Raw genomic sequence first — 13741 nt, 5'->3', positions numbered from 1 at the left:
TGTCATGTCATGTTCGTGTAATCCACTGTTCATGTAATCTCATGTTTTTGCCAAGCCAAGTCTTGTTCATTGTGTTTCTGCTCACTTTTGGGTTTTATTAACTTCACATGGTTTCTCATTCAACTTGCCTTCAGTGGACATACATTATAATTATACATCATAATATTTGTTGTATTGTCTTTATGCTGGTTTAAAACAAATGCATTACAAAAAATGAATGTCCAGATGCATTACAGTAATGAGGATTCTAGGGGCAAATTGGTATTAAAATGATATTATAATGCAATGCAACCCTTAATGGTCAACAGGCTTCATGTCATTTTATATAGTTTCTTTTGGTTTTAGGATGAAATATGACCTCAAGTTTTTTTGTAATATCCTACCACTGTTTAGTCAGACTGACTTTAATGTAGCAAAATGATGGGGTTTATTAATCATACCACCCATTAATATGAACATTTTTTAGATATCTTGCAGAACTACTTAACATGTACATCAGAACCCCTCCTTAAGGCTTTGTTTAGAGAACAGCTGAAGTAAATTGCACTTTGGTAACTAATTGTGTTCACAAGAACAACATTGAAATTCCCAAACAAACAGGAAAAAGAGGAACATGATTGGAATGCAATAGAGGAAGAAATGTACTACATTTCTCACAGTTGTTGGTCATCCTTTTCGGAAGTGCAATGGTGTAAAACCACCACTGCATGACCCACAAAAGCAGTTTGCTGCCGAAGTGAATGTGCAGTTGCATATGAAGGAACTAGATTCAAGATTTTATTTGTCACATACACGATTATATAGAGAATATATTACCAGCAGTGAAATATGAGTCAGGTCCGTACAGTGCAATTATTTAAGAATACCACACAGAGGAAAATATACATAAATATAGGTATGAAAGAATGAAATAAAAGTAAACAAAAATATAAGAATAAAATAAAATGTATACTGTAGACTTAGATATAGAATAGATAATAAAATGTTCATGAAAGTATACTGTAGTCTTAAATATTAAAAAATATTAAGAATATTAAGGAATGTACAAGAGGCGACTGTGCAAACAGGTTGCGACACTGTCAATATATCAATATGAGGTAGAGAATGATGATTATCTTATTAAGTGGTTATTAAGTGGAGACATGTAGATGTTAAGAGGATGGGTTTGAGTTTAGGAGCCTGATGGCCTGGGGGAAGACACTCCTCCTAAATCTCTCAGTTTTTGCCATCAAGAAGCGCTTTCCAGCTAGCAGCAAAGTGAAAATACAGTTACTAGGGTGGTTGGAGCCCTACTCTGCTTTTGCAGCATTTGAGGTTGATGTCCTGCAGCGAGGGGAGAGCAGACCCTGAGATGCGCTCAGCTAAGCACACGACTCTCTGCAGGGCTTTGCAGTCTTGACTGGAGCTGTTCCCATACCACACTGAGATGCACTGAGTCAATACACTTTCTATGGTCCCTGAATTGAAAGTTTTCAGGATTGCTGGTGAGATCCTGAATTTCCTCACCTGTGGCAGATGGTACAGTCCTTGCCTGGCTTTATTAACCTGTGCTTAAATGTGGGTAGTCCGAGTCAGGTTCTCTGAGATGTTACACCAAGTATGCAGTGTTGTTTTTTGCAGCCAGGCATTGGTGGATGGATTTAATGTTAATAGTCTCTGCCAACAAATTATTATCTTATTTATATATTATACTACTTCAATATTTTGTATTATTCAATAACTTTGAAATAATACATACTGTATAAAGCACTATAGAGATAAAGGTGACGTCATTTGACTTGATCAGAAACTTGCTGTAAATATTAAAGAACAATTTATGTCCTACTTACCATATTGTTTTTAGATACACAGCGATAGTTTGTAGTTTACAGTAACGTGTGTATAAAAGTGCTTTTATAATTTCTATTCCACGCCTCCAGTTCACTCACGCTTTTGAAGATGAAACATTACATGGAGTCTCTTCAGAGACATACATCAAATTTCAGCAAATGTAGCAGGTAACCCGGGCATTCCCTGCATACAGAACATTCACTTACTATTCACAGTATACACGCAGCATACTGCAATTTAGTAGGAGTTGTGTGGTAGTATGCCATTCCGAGCACAGCTTCTGTACTGATTTCAGTGTACTTGAGTTATATTTAGCAGATTCTGGTAAATACAATTGGCCATACGGGTATTTGACGCATACAGAAAATTTGCATACTATGCACAGCATACATACTGGATACTGCAGAAATAGTAAAAGTAGTATGATATTATGCCATTTTAGTCTGCCCTCTTGTGGTCTGTTGCAGTCTTCAGTTATTATCATGAATTAAAACTAAAACCATAAAAACGTTACTTTAAGTAAAACTGAATTACATAATAAAGATTAAAAAACCATTAAACTTAGGGCATCATTTATCATTTTCATTTAGTTTAACTTTAGGCATGCTGCTAAAATAACTAAATCTAACTAAAACGAATATGTGGACAATATGAATATAAACTGTGCATAATTATACTAAAATAACACTGCTTCTGTGACACCTTTATTAAATCTCTTCAAAACACAAACAGGCATTATAATCGTTGAACAAGTACATAATGAGTCCAAGCAGCATATATTGAAAGATTATATATACAAACAAAATAATTACTTACAAACAATAAATACAGAATTAAATATCTAAAAACAAGCTATGTATAAACTAAATTTAAGGGGGACTAATCAGTACGTAGCCTACTGCAGTAATTTGGAGAGTTGTAAAGTGTTCCGTTTTTCAGCTGTTTTAAAGATTCAAATCAAATTTTCAAATGATTTTTTAAAATGCCACAAAGGAGCAACTTAAAACTTAAGTCAGTGAAACTATATGATTATGAATGTGGCATCAGTCCAGCTGGAAATGACTGACCTATTGTGCTGGCGCTGCAGGTCCTTCATACATCATTGTGGTCAAAAATACAGTAATTGCACAAGGATGTAGCCTCTTTAAAGATGGATTTCGAAATCAGATCCAAGTTCAACTGAATTTTTATTATTGCAAGATAATAATTACTGGAATTACTGTCTCTTTATTGAATGCTCAGTGGGAAGAATTTGGCAGGATCCATTTGTAAACTTGTAAACATTTGTAAATTTGTAAAATAATTGTTTAAAATAGATTAATTATTTTGAAGGATGTGTGCATTATTGCTGTTGATATGCCAAATTTCTTTGTATTGATGATACAGTTTGATAAGATAAGAATGTGTGAGAGTCTGTGTGTACATGGGCATTTATTATTGACTCCAAACAGTAATAACGTGTGTGTTTCTTGCAAAATCAACTCTAGTTCATAATAGTCTAGATATTTAAAGTTCATGTTCTTGGATTCTGGCCGAGTGTAATTTATGTGTATTTATGCAAAGTGTATCTGGATATTCAGGCCTACTCATAGCTAACAATGAAGTTCATCACTCATTGTACCATTTATCATTATCATTTATTTTGTAAAATGAACTTGAATATGAAATGTGGAAGGATTCAAACTCTGATCAGTTCACATCTGTCTTTAGAAAAGTTTATTTTATTGTACAGAAAGGTTAAGACCCATATAGGGATAAAATCTAATTAATTAAAGAGGAGAGAATCCTGGATTCATAGAGACCCACAGTATAAACAGCCCTTGTTGTTAAAGATGGGAATTAAAAGCATGTTTTCTTATTTTAGGTTGTTTTTTCCTCCTAGATACTTATCTACATAATCTTCCAAAATCACATAATCACAAAAAATTCAGACCTCTCCAACTCAGATTTTTCTATTGACTGATCACATCTAAAATTGGCCAAACTGAATTAGTGTAAATTTCATTTTATAAATTCAATTAGGCCAGTCACTAGAAATTTTGGAGTTGGAGAGGATTTTATTTTTTACAGTGTGACATGCATTCTCTAAGTAAAATCTTTAATATTGCAAGAAAAGCACAACAATGATCTCATGCATGACGTGAAATGTCAGAATCCTTTGTCTTCCTGTTTTCAAAGCTAGCATTATATTGGTCCTCAGTACAATAGAATAATGTTATCTGATTTTTCGAATAATTTGACAAAATTACAACTTGATTGGAATTGTTGCACAATAAAAATACATGCTACATGCTCTTCACTGACACTACTGTCTAAGGTAAGCATGTACTGTAAAACTTTATTAAGACCAAAAAGATTTGATGTGGTGGCTACAACTGAGAGAGAATCATGGGATTTTGTTTTGTTTTGTTTTTTAATTTACCTAGCCTATAATATTTTCACACAATAAACACCGAAAAGTTTGTGATAATTTCATTCTTAATTTAAATGATCCTACTTTTAAACGTCATAATTTATATTTTTAATACATGCTCAATGTTTCAAATTCAAAGGACCCGGGTAAAGCGCTACAATCTACATAAAAGAAGAGAGCTGAAGTAGCTGAGAAGGGTCTGTCAGGTAGCTACCAAATAAACAAAAACGTTTCCAAGACAGTTACAGCGACCTTTATACCACAAACAGAGCCGAGATCTGTTACAGCCACTGGAAGGTAACAATCCCAATAACTCTCTTCTGTGGTCCATGTAAGGAGTGATAGAGACAGGAAGTCCTTCCTCAATGAAGAAAACTTGAAGGGAGTGCGGAAGTGAAACATAAATTCAGTTGGCCACACAAAGGACGCGTTAACGGCATAAACGGAGCACATTAAAACAGCCATCTGAGGTATTTAACCATTGAATGTTTATCAATATTGTTATAACACATAATCGGTTGCATTAAATCTTGCAGTGTGTTTATTTCGATAGTTCTGTGCTGATCAAATATGTCAGCCTCGTTAGATTTGGCGTTGTTTTACTTTCGCTTTTCACCTCGTGAACGCCAGCTGTCGAAGCGTCGTTACTTTGTTTACTTTGCAGTATCACAAATATCTCTGATTTATAAATGCGAACACATGTTTAATTGCTAATCTGTTTTATGTCCTTCTTGTTTTCAGATTTAGCTACAGCATGGCCACCACAGACACGGTGTACAACACCACCACAACAGTGCAGGAGCCCAAACCCAGAAGGTTCATCGTGCCATCAGAGAACCTGGACAAAGTTAGATTCGGGATAAAATTGATTGAAGTGGTAAACAACTTGTTTCATGTTTGTCTAAGAAACACAAATGTTTGCATGTACTGTGATCAGAATTTAGTCAACAACTAAATAAATAAAATATACAGCCTTTAAATACGTTATTTCTAATTTAGATACACGCAATTTTCCTTGTAGTAATGTACAAAAGCTCGAGTGGCTAGTGGTTATTTCTGTTTAAAGACCGCACAATTCAAGTCAAGCTAGCATTATTGGAAAAGTGTGTGGGTTTCCATAGAAGTGTATACTAGTAAACAATAATGCTGGCAGTTCATTAACATGTAAAAGGTGGGGCTAAAATATGACTGCTTATGTTTTAAAGTGTTCAGTAGAGTGTTGTGGTTTCTGTAACATGCTAATGAAGATTTTGATGAATGTATCCACTGCCATATCTCACACATCCTTAATAATGCAAATTATGTTTAACAAGTCCTTGGGTGTTAGTGAGGGAGGGCAACTTTTGTCTGCATCTGATAATGATAAGATAATTTTCTAAACAAGCTTGGTCATTTCAGAGTTGCAGTCATGTGCTGCTTGGTTGTTGCTCATGGGGCTTTTTGTACAGTTGGTATTTGAGTTCAAGTGCATTCCCTCCATTTCCTTGGTATCTTCCATATATGTCAAACTGAATTCTGTAATTTATGACAAAGAAGAACATGTATGCATCTTGGTTCACTCAGGGGTGTTGGCATATCTACTGTTCGAGTGGCTATTTAGTAGATATTGCTTGTGCTTTGCAAAGAGATGCAGTTGACTCATATGAGACCAAGTCTTGGTTCAGCATCGTTCATTCACTGCAGTGTTTATGTAACTTAGCACACAGTAAGTATTAAAATATCTTTTTAATCCCAAATACTGACATGGGATCAACAGGTTTTTTCCAAAATCTGTGCTTTATTTCTTAAGATATGAGAAATGTTTATGTGCTTTAACGAACGCAAGGAAAGCTGACCATTTGATTTGATGAGTGACCTAGAAATGCTGCTGAATCCAAATAAAATGTAAAATCCTTTTGGTTTATTTTCTGGGATAAATACAATTCTGAGTCCCTGATTTTCAGTGTAGTCTGAAATGTTCGGTCTGTACGGGCTTTCATCTTGATTATTAGGTTTTAGCATCAATTCTCAGGGTGTCACTAGTTGATTGTCACTTTATTTTAAGTGTGTGAATTCACAATTTCACAGCCGAAAACACCAAAGGCGTTGTCTGCTTGCATGTGACAAACTAAAGCCCCTTTCACACTGCACGTCGGACCCGGCATATTGCCAGAACATTGCCGGGTCGCCTTCTGTGTGAAAACAACCACGTCCCGGGATTGATTCCGGCATTGAACCCAGGTCGGGGACCTAGTAACATTAACGGGTTCGACCCGGGTCGAGCGGTGTGTGAACAAAAGCCAGATCTAATGCCGTGTCGAAGTGATGACGCATGTTATCGCGCGACTCTTTTACCGGCTGTTTTGAAGAAAGATCAACGTTCGCGACAAAAGAATATGTGCAAACTGTAATGAAGCAGAGATGAGTTAGTTCCTCACTTTCCAGGCTGACGCCGAGATCGTTCGCTTGCTTCAGTGAAAGTATAACGTGCCTAACGTTTTCGATTTGTACATTACACGTCACGCCCTGATGTCACGTGTCGTTACGGGATGTGTGAAAGCACGCACATATCCCGGGTTATCACTGGCAGTGTGAAAGTGCAAAATCTTGCGACCCAGGAACAATTGCCGTGTATTTGCCGGAATGGCAGTGTGAAAGGGGCTTAAGTGATATCAGGTGTAAGAAATGACTGTCTGCCTTTAAACTGTAAATGCAATTAGAGAGCAGATGCTAAATTCAATTATCCACTCGTTCTGATCTTTCACAGTATGCTGTGGTAAGTCAAAAGTGTAAGTGACATTTAAATTGCATACTTAAAGCAAGAATCTTTAAGTACAGGGAAGTATGCTTTAGAACACATTAAATTTAGCTAATAATTACCACAAAGAGGTCAACATTGAGACAGATAGACCCTTTATGAGTAAATGCCCTTATACAGTCTAGGGTCTGGTCTCATGCTTTTCATGAAACTAGATTTTATCAAGTGTTTCTCCTTTATTCAGGGAAATTGCCACTGGCGTTTTCTTTGTTTTTTTTCTTCATGTACCCAAGTGTTCTCCTCGTGACATTAAACAGTATGTTATAAATTAATAAGTGTATAAATAAGTTTGAGTGTGTGTGTAAGACAGTTTGCAGAGCAGAGACGGTTGACCGCAGTCAAGTAACTATTTTATTGTGAAGAAATTCTTCGATTTTTCTGTGGACTGTTTATTACAAAACGCTGATCAATTTTAGCACTTAAAAAATATAATTTGAAATCATTTTAATGCATGTTTTCCAGGAATTAAGCTTTTTGTGTTTCAGTTTCAGACTGAAATCGTTTCTGTATGGTTTCATTTTACTTCTGGATGCTCATTAACTCATAAATGTCTAAAATAACCCCCTTTTTGGGTGGTGTCTTTATTCTGTTGAGCAGCTACTGTGTTCTACCTAGTTTGGATGGAGGATTTTGGATGGATTCTGTGTGGTAGTGATAAGTTTCTGCTTCTTAAGCGACAGTGACACTTGCATGTGAACCTGCCTTGTTCCTAGCAGTCATTAAACAGATGCTATGAGTCAGATGAGTGAGCTAGTCAGGCTTTGTCATTTTGACATTGCTTCTCATGAAACTGTATTTTATGTAAACGAGAACACTGTTATGATTTCCTCTTCCTACTTACTACCAGTTATGACAGATTTTCCCATTTTGCCCTGAATCTGTTTTCTTTTTACCAGTTGAATGTCAAATACCAACTATTTGTTATATGCATGCATGTTAAAATATTAATAAGATTTTAGTTGTATTATTATTATCATTATTATTTCCTATACTCTCTTCCCTTTTGTCATAGCGATTATGAATGGAATTGCTATGTGTATTTATTAACAAATTCCAAGCCCAGAGTTTAATAGCAGAAATGTTGTGTACATATATCACATCAAACAATGGAGTTATTTTGAAGGACTTCTCTATAAAGTATATTTGAATAACGTTAATAGCACGACTGCATCAGTTACAGTGTTCTCTTTTTTTTGTTGTTGCTAGTTTCGGTTCGCTAAAGGGAGTGGGAAGTCTCCTGGAATTGATGTAACTGGTGTAATTTCACCCTTGGACTGGAAGACCTTTTAAATTGTGCACATGTGACTAAAACATAGAGTTCAGGATGATGAGTCTCAGGCTTGTGATGTTAAAGGAAACATGAACAATGAAACACAGTTTGCTTGGGTGTGTATGTGTTTTCCCAGAATCAATTCCTGGGTGTATAGCTTATTCTCACTGTTGGGAATCCCCTACCTGATGCTGATCTATTAACTTCACACCTATTTATCTACCAGTTTCGAATTGTGATCCATGTGCTCAGACTAAGCAGCATTCATCACATTAAATACAATATTTTGTCACTTCGGAAACACCCAAATCATTCATATTGTCTTGTATACATGCTGGAGTTATCGAAATGAAAAATAAGATGAAACTGCCACCTAGTGGTTAATTAATGGATTTGATTTTTGTCCCCTCAGCTCCTCTCGTTTGTGGCTTTTGTGATGGAGGAGAGTGTATCCAGCTGTTCGCAGTGTGGACCACTCTACTTTTTTGAATTTGTCAGTTGCACAGCCTTCCTCTTCACGCTGTTGCTCCTCATCCTTCTGGCCACAGTGTTGCACCAGAGAGTTGGAATTAATTGCTGGCCGACTCTGGTAAGTCAAAAATGTTAAATGTTATCAAAATAAAATAATTGTGTATAAAAGTTAAAAGCCTATAAACAAAAGTTAGTTTCTGTATTATGTTTTATAATATTTGACCGCTCCTTACCAGTCAGAATCACCTATTCCAGAAAATATAATTTATTTCCAATTTACAGTTAAGCTACTTTTCATTTTTCCATAGGACTTTGGATACACAATAGCCATGGCAATCTTGTTCAGCCTCGCTAGCATTGTGTTTGCGGCAGACAATGGTCAGACAGATCTGGAGCGGGGCGCAGTGGTATGTTGGCACTTGATTTTAGCTGATCTGAAATCATACCTGCTACTAACTTATATTTAACCATCTTTCCTGTATTACAGGCGTTTGGCTTCCTGGCCACGGTGGCATTCTTTGTGGACTTTGTTTTGTTTGTGAAAAAACAGGGCATTCCTTGCCGAAAGGAAAACAACCAACAAGCAGACTGCACACCCAGACCAGAGAGTGAAAAACTTAACTCTAATGGAACTGACTCCTTGAACTGAAGCTTCTAGAAGCAGTTTGCTGCCATATTCAAAAGCTTTTTCCCCTTTTTTTATGCATGAGAAATGTTTTTACCCAAAGAAAAAAAAATATATATTTCCATATATTTATAAAATTATAAATCCATAAAATTAAACGTATATTTCCATTTCAGTCAGTTAGTAACTGGCATGTTGAACCAGTTTTATATTGTGCCTGAAATATTTTATATTTTTATAATTTTCCAAGTGAAGTAAACCGCATTATACGATATCTTTTATAAAACAAACAAAAAATATTTTGGCCTTACAGAGTATACTTTTGTGTGATAATACATTAAGTCATCATATCCTTATTGGAGTGTATGTGCGTCACAATTTTAGACAATTTATTCTGATGAAATACAAGTACTTTTTATCCAGTACAAAAAGATGCAATGTATTTCTTAAAGAAGTACTCATTGCTGATTGTTTTTATAGTCATATCTGCTTTCCTGAAATAATATATTTTGGAAAAAAAATAGGATTTGATCATGTTAACATTAATGATTTATTATTACCTGTTTTAACAGCACAGGAATATGATATTGGATAAGACGTTTAAAAAAATAATAAAATATTTTCTTTTGACACTTGCACTGTATACACAAATGTCATTAAATAATTTTTACTGTAAAGCTGTTTAGTGAATGTGGTAATAGCAAGATGATGTTATGGCCCTGTGATGATCATGTTTCGCTGTGCAAGGGATGTCAGGGGTGTACAGTCAGATTATTTTTATTATTTTTTAATTAAAACATCAATTTTGTATTGTGTGGGACTAGAAATGTTGTATATTTTCTTTTGTTCTTTATCTTGTTCCATGTGAGCCCAGATTGTGTTTTTTGTGAGCGTGTTTATCTATGAACCTGAATACCCTTTCCAAACAGATATTTGTCTTTATGTGGAGGTATGTGCATGTAGGCCCAAATGTGTTTTTTTAAATGCTCGTAGAGATGAATGGACTGCAAGTTTTGTGAGACACTAATCTGCCTGATGCTTCCACCCTCCTGAGCTGTACATCTGACTGCTGCTTCCTTATGTTAATTAAACATTGTGTATATTTTAATTCCTGATACTGTGTTGATGCTTTGAAAATAGACATTTTCTTATTATTCCTTCATAAGGAATATTCCTTCATGGATCCGTCATTGACTTCATTGTATGAATTTTAAAATGAAAATACTAAGGGGTCTGGTTGAAAACCAGCGTTGTTTCTACAAAAGGTCACATGGAACATTTTACAGCACTGCTTTTGTAAACCTTTATGCATTCCAGTTTAACAATAAATAGCGGGCTCCGAATATCAGACTCTTGTTTTTATGTGAAAATTATTTTGGAAAAATGCTCGTTAAGGCTTTGTAAACCACTGATTTATAGCTGTGTATGTGATTCATTGGTTCAATCCAATGTGCCTTCTGGCTGAAGACATACATCCTAAAAAAAGGGAATAGTGATTTCTTTAAAAAAAAAAGCCTTTAAAGACGGATGATTACATTAATTTATGCTGCTATCTTGCATGTTTGTACCTGTTTTTGATGTGAGTAAATCTAAATGTAGCTCAAGTATATCAATGTTTATTGTGTTCATTTATTTTATGTTCCCTTTTCGCAGGCGAGACTATCTGGATTTATTATGCAAAATATTGTTTTCCCTAAATCTGACACTAGATGTCGCTGCCTGCGCAATCTACCGATGAGCGAATATTTGCTTTTAAAGATCATTTTCATTTAAGGTACGACAGGCGTAAATGATGGTTTGCGTTGGATAACAATTTTGACATTTTGCTTGATTTTACAGCCATGTTTAAGTGACGTTTTTCTTATGAAGTAATGTTTTATAATGAACTCTATTTAGACTAAATTAGCGTATGGAGCCATGCATGGTCAGCTTGAAAGTGTCCTAAAACCCCAAATCAAACCAAATCAGCCAGCTGACAGCAGGATCGTTTTCAGATTCGCACATTTTATTATAACGGGCTCAATAGATGCACGTTTATGTACAAGTTTATTTTATTTATTTATTTTAAACATACTACGTTGATTTGGTGATCTGGTTTTAATGCACTTTTTAGTTGGTCAGGCAGGCTTGGTAACCAGCTAAACCATTCACGCACTGGCTAGTACACCAGTTTAGACTGGTTACATTTTTTTTTATTAGCTGGGATATTTAATAAGATTATGCTTAATCTACATAGCTATTTAAAATATAAAAAGATACATCCGTTATTTATTATAAAGACTTGTTTATGTTTATATATGTCACGTTTTAATTATAGTTAAGGAGAAGCAACAAAATCGAGTCAGTTTACCTGTAGGACCTCCCCTTAAAGTCCGCGTAACCGCTGAAAGAATCCCGTAGTGCGTGTAGGGGAGGGATCGGCGCGCGAGGTGCACGCGCTGTACTTTACTTTCTCTCATCTGCACAACGGCTTGAGGATGGAGCTCGACTCCTTGTGTGGAGCGTATGTCTGCTCAGTGCTCTGAGTTTGATGATCAGCAGCCAAGCAAAAAATTGCCTGGAATTAATTTTTTATGTTCTTTAAAGGTGAGTGAGACGCTTTCGCATCTCTTACTGCAGTAGCGCTCGCGAGCTCAGGAGCCTCACAGAGGCGCGTGCTTTTATTTGCACTTTAATCACTTTAAAGTAAAAGAGGACGTTTCAGTAGCATTAATGTATGACAGTCTGTTTATGAAGGTGTTAATATGTTATGTGTGGTGTTGTTGTTTGGTGCTTTGCTTAACTTTATAGTAATAGGCTTCTTGCATGTTCTTTGTTTCATTTAAGTTATAAGTAATTATTTTGAAGCTTTGATAAAATATTGTGCTGTAAGCTTAAGAGAAAAATATTTCAGTAAATGTCCATAATTAATTATTTAATAATTTAATTTGTTAAAATGCAAAACTTGAACACTATAAAACCAGTAAACACACCTATTTACATTACAGTAAGTCTATTTTGATCTAAAAATATTTTTATAGTAGGATATACTTTTAAATGTACTCTAAGTTCTAAGTAACTTATCTTTAACTTTCGTTTCAAATTTGTACATAAAATTTGTCAAGACATTTTATTTGCACACATCAGCCTTTATTTATAAACACGCGATTCCTTCAGTGCCCAGATGGGGGTGAAAATTTAAAGCAAGTGATGTGCACGAGACCTTTTATTTTACTTGCACATATCGCTAGACAGACTTTGTTTTACTTATAAAACCGCTTTATGCTCACAAGAATTCTTGTATGGAATCTAGAGAGAGCAAACGTTAACAGTATTATTGTATAATACTGTATGGAAGGATTGATTTGCACGTCTGGTAGAACTTTACTGTAAAAATACAGTGAGCATGCTAAAACCATTTTGGTGACTGTATGGCAATAACTTATGTAAAGTTAATGTACTAAATGTAAAATGTGTTGGTAATAACACGTGGTACAGTATGATGAAAAGTCACATGTAATGACTTAAAAATGGACCTATTCTACAAATATATATATATAAAATAATTCGCAGTAACTTCACATGCATCTATCAGTCTTGTTTGGGGTCTTGTCGCACATAAGGGACTTCATTCAAAAACTTTAAAGAGTCTTACCAACCTCAAACATTAACCAGGTAACAGTTTTTACTGTAGCATTTTAGTATATTGTCACATGCACAAACGCAAGCGGTTGTGAAAATTTTTGAATCGTCTTAGTTGTTCTTTCCAAAAACATTACTAGAAATCCTGATTGTACAGTGTTTGTGAAGTTTGTGTCTTCTATAACATTCAAGTGTTTTTTTGGGTTTCAGTTTTCCTTCATATCATTCCTATTTTAAAAATCCTTTATCTGATATATATTTGAAATCATGTATGAGAGCACGTTTCATCCCTGAAAGTGCAATTTAGTTGTGAACCAGGGCTGATCTGTTCAGGATTCCATCTTTTCATAAGGTCATTACTTAATGTTTCATGGGTGCCTTGTTGTCGCAAGGATTTAATGCCTCTCCATTTACAGAATGTGATATGTCCCAACCAATTAGCCAACTTCCTAAAGAATAAGAAGATGATTCATTTTTCAATAGCTGCCTGCAGTCTTGTTCCCATCCTCATGTAATCGAGCAGGCTGATGGGACGATCACATCCAAGTGAATAATTGGTTTGTTGTAAATGACTGGAAATAGGGCTGAATGAGCTGAGATGGCAGGATGCAAGACTCTGGTGAGATTCCATTCAACTGCATCATTCATTCTCTGTCGAGAGCCATTACTGGTGTTTGTCAAATTAGGCACACTGGCTGTAAGGAGAGGAAATTA

General features: G+C 35.3%; 1 protein-coding gene across 1 annotated transcript; it reads left to right on the top strand.

Moving 5' to 3' along the window:
- Positions 1-4522: 4522 nt before the first annotated feature.
- On the top strand, positions 4523-9483 carry LOC132103696 (CKLF-like MARVEL transmembrane domain-containing protein 6). Its single transcript, XM_059508794.1, has 5 exons — positions 4523-4713; positions 4985-5120; positions 8723-8899; positions 9090-9188; positions 9269-9483. The coding sequence occupies exons 2-5, from the start codon at positions 4998-5000 to the stop codon at positions 9428-9430; spliced, it is 561 nt and encodes a 186-aa protein (XP_059364777.1). The 5' UTR covers positions 4523-4713; positions 4985-4997; the 3' UTR covers positions 9431-9483.
- The last annotated feature ends 4258 nt before the right edge of the window (positions 9484-13741 follow it).

This window comes from Carassius carassius, chromosome 24 (genome assembly GCF_963082965.1).
Source record: "Carassius carassius chromosome 24, fCarCar2.1, whole genome shotgun sequence".
Taxonomy (NCBI): Eukaryota; Metazoa; Chordata; class Actinopteri; order Cypriniformes; family Cyprinidae; genus Carassius; species Carassius carassius.
This window is presented reverse-complemented; position numbering and strand designations above follow the sequence as displayed.

Excerpts from the sequence above, each read along its gene's own strand:
- LOC132103696 (XM_059508794.1), top strand. The coding sequence starts at position 4,998 with ATGGCCACCACAGACACGGTGTACAACACCACCACAACAGTGCAGGAG. Across the intron at positions 8,900-9,089 it reads TTAATTGCTGGCCGACTCTG|GACTTTGGATACACAATAGC; the intron begins GTAAGTCAAAAA and ends ATTTTTCCATAG. Across the intron at positions 9,189-9,268 it reads ATCTGGAGCGGGGCGCAGTG|GCGTTTGGCTTCCTGGCCAC; the intron begins GTATGTTGGCAC and ends CCTGTATTACAG.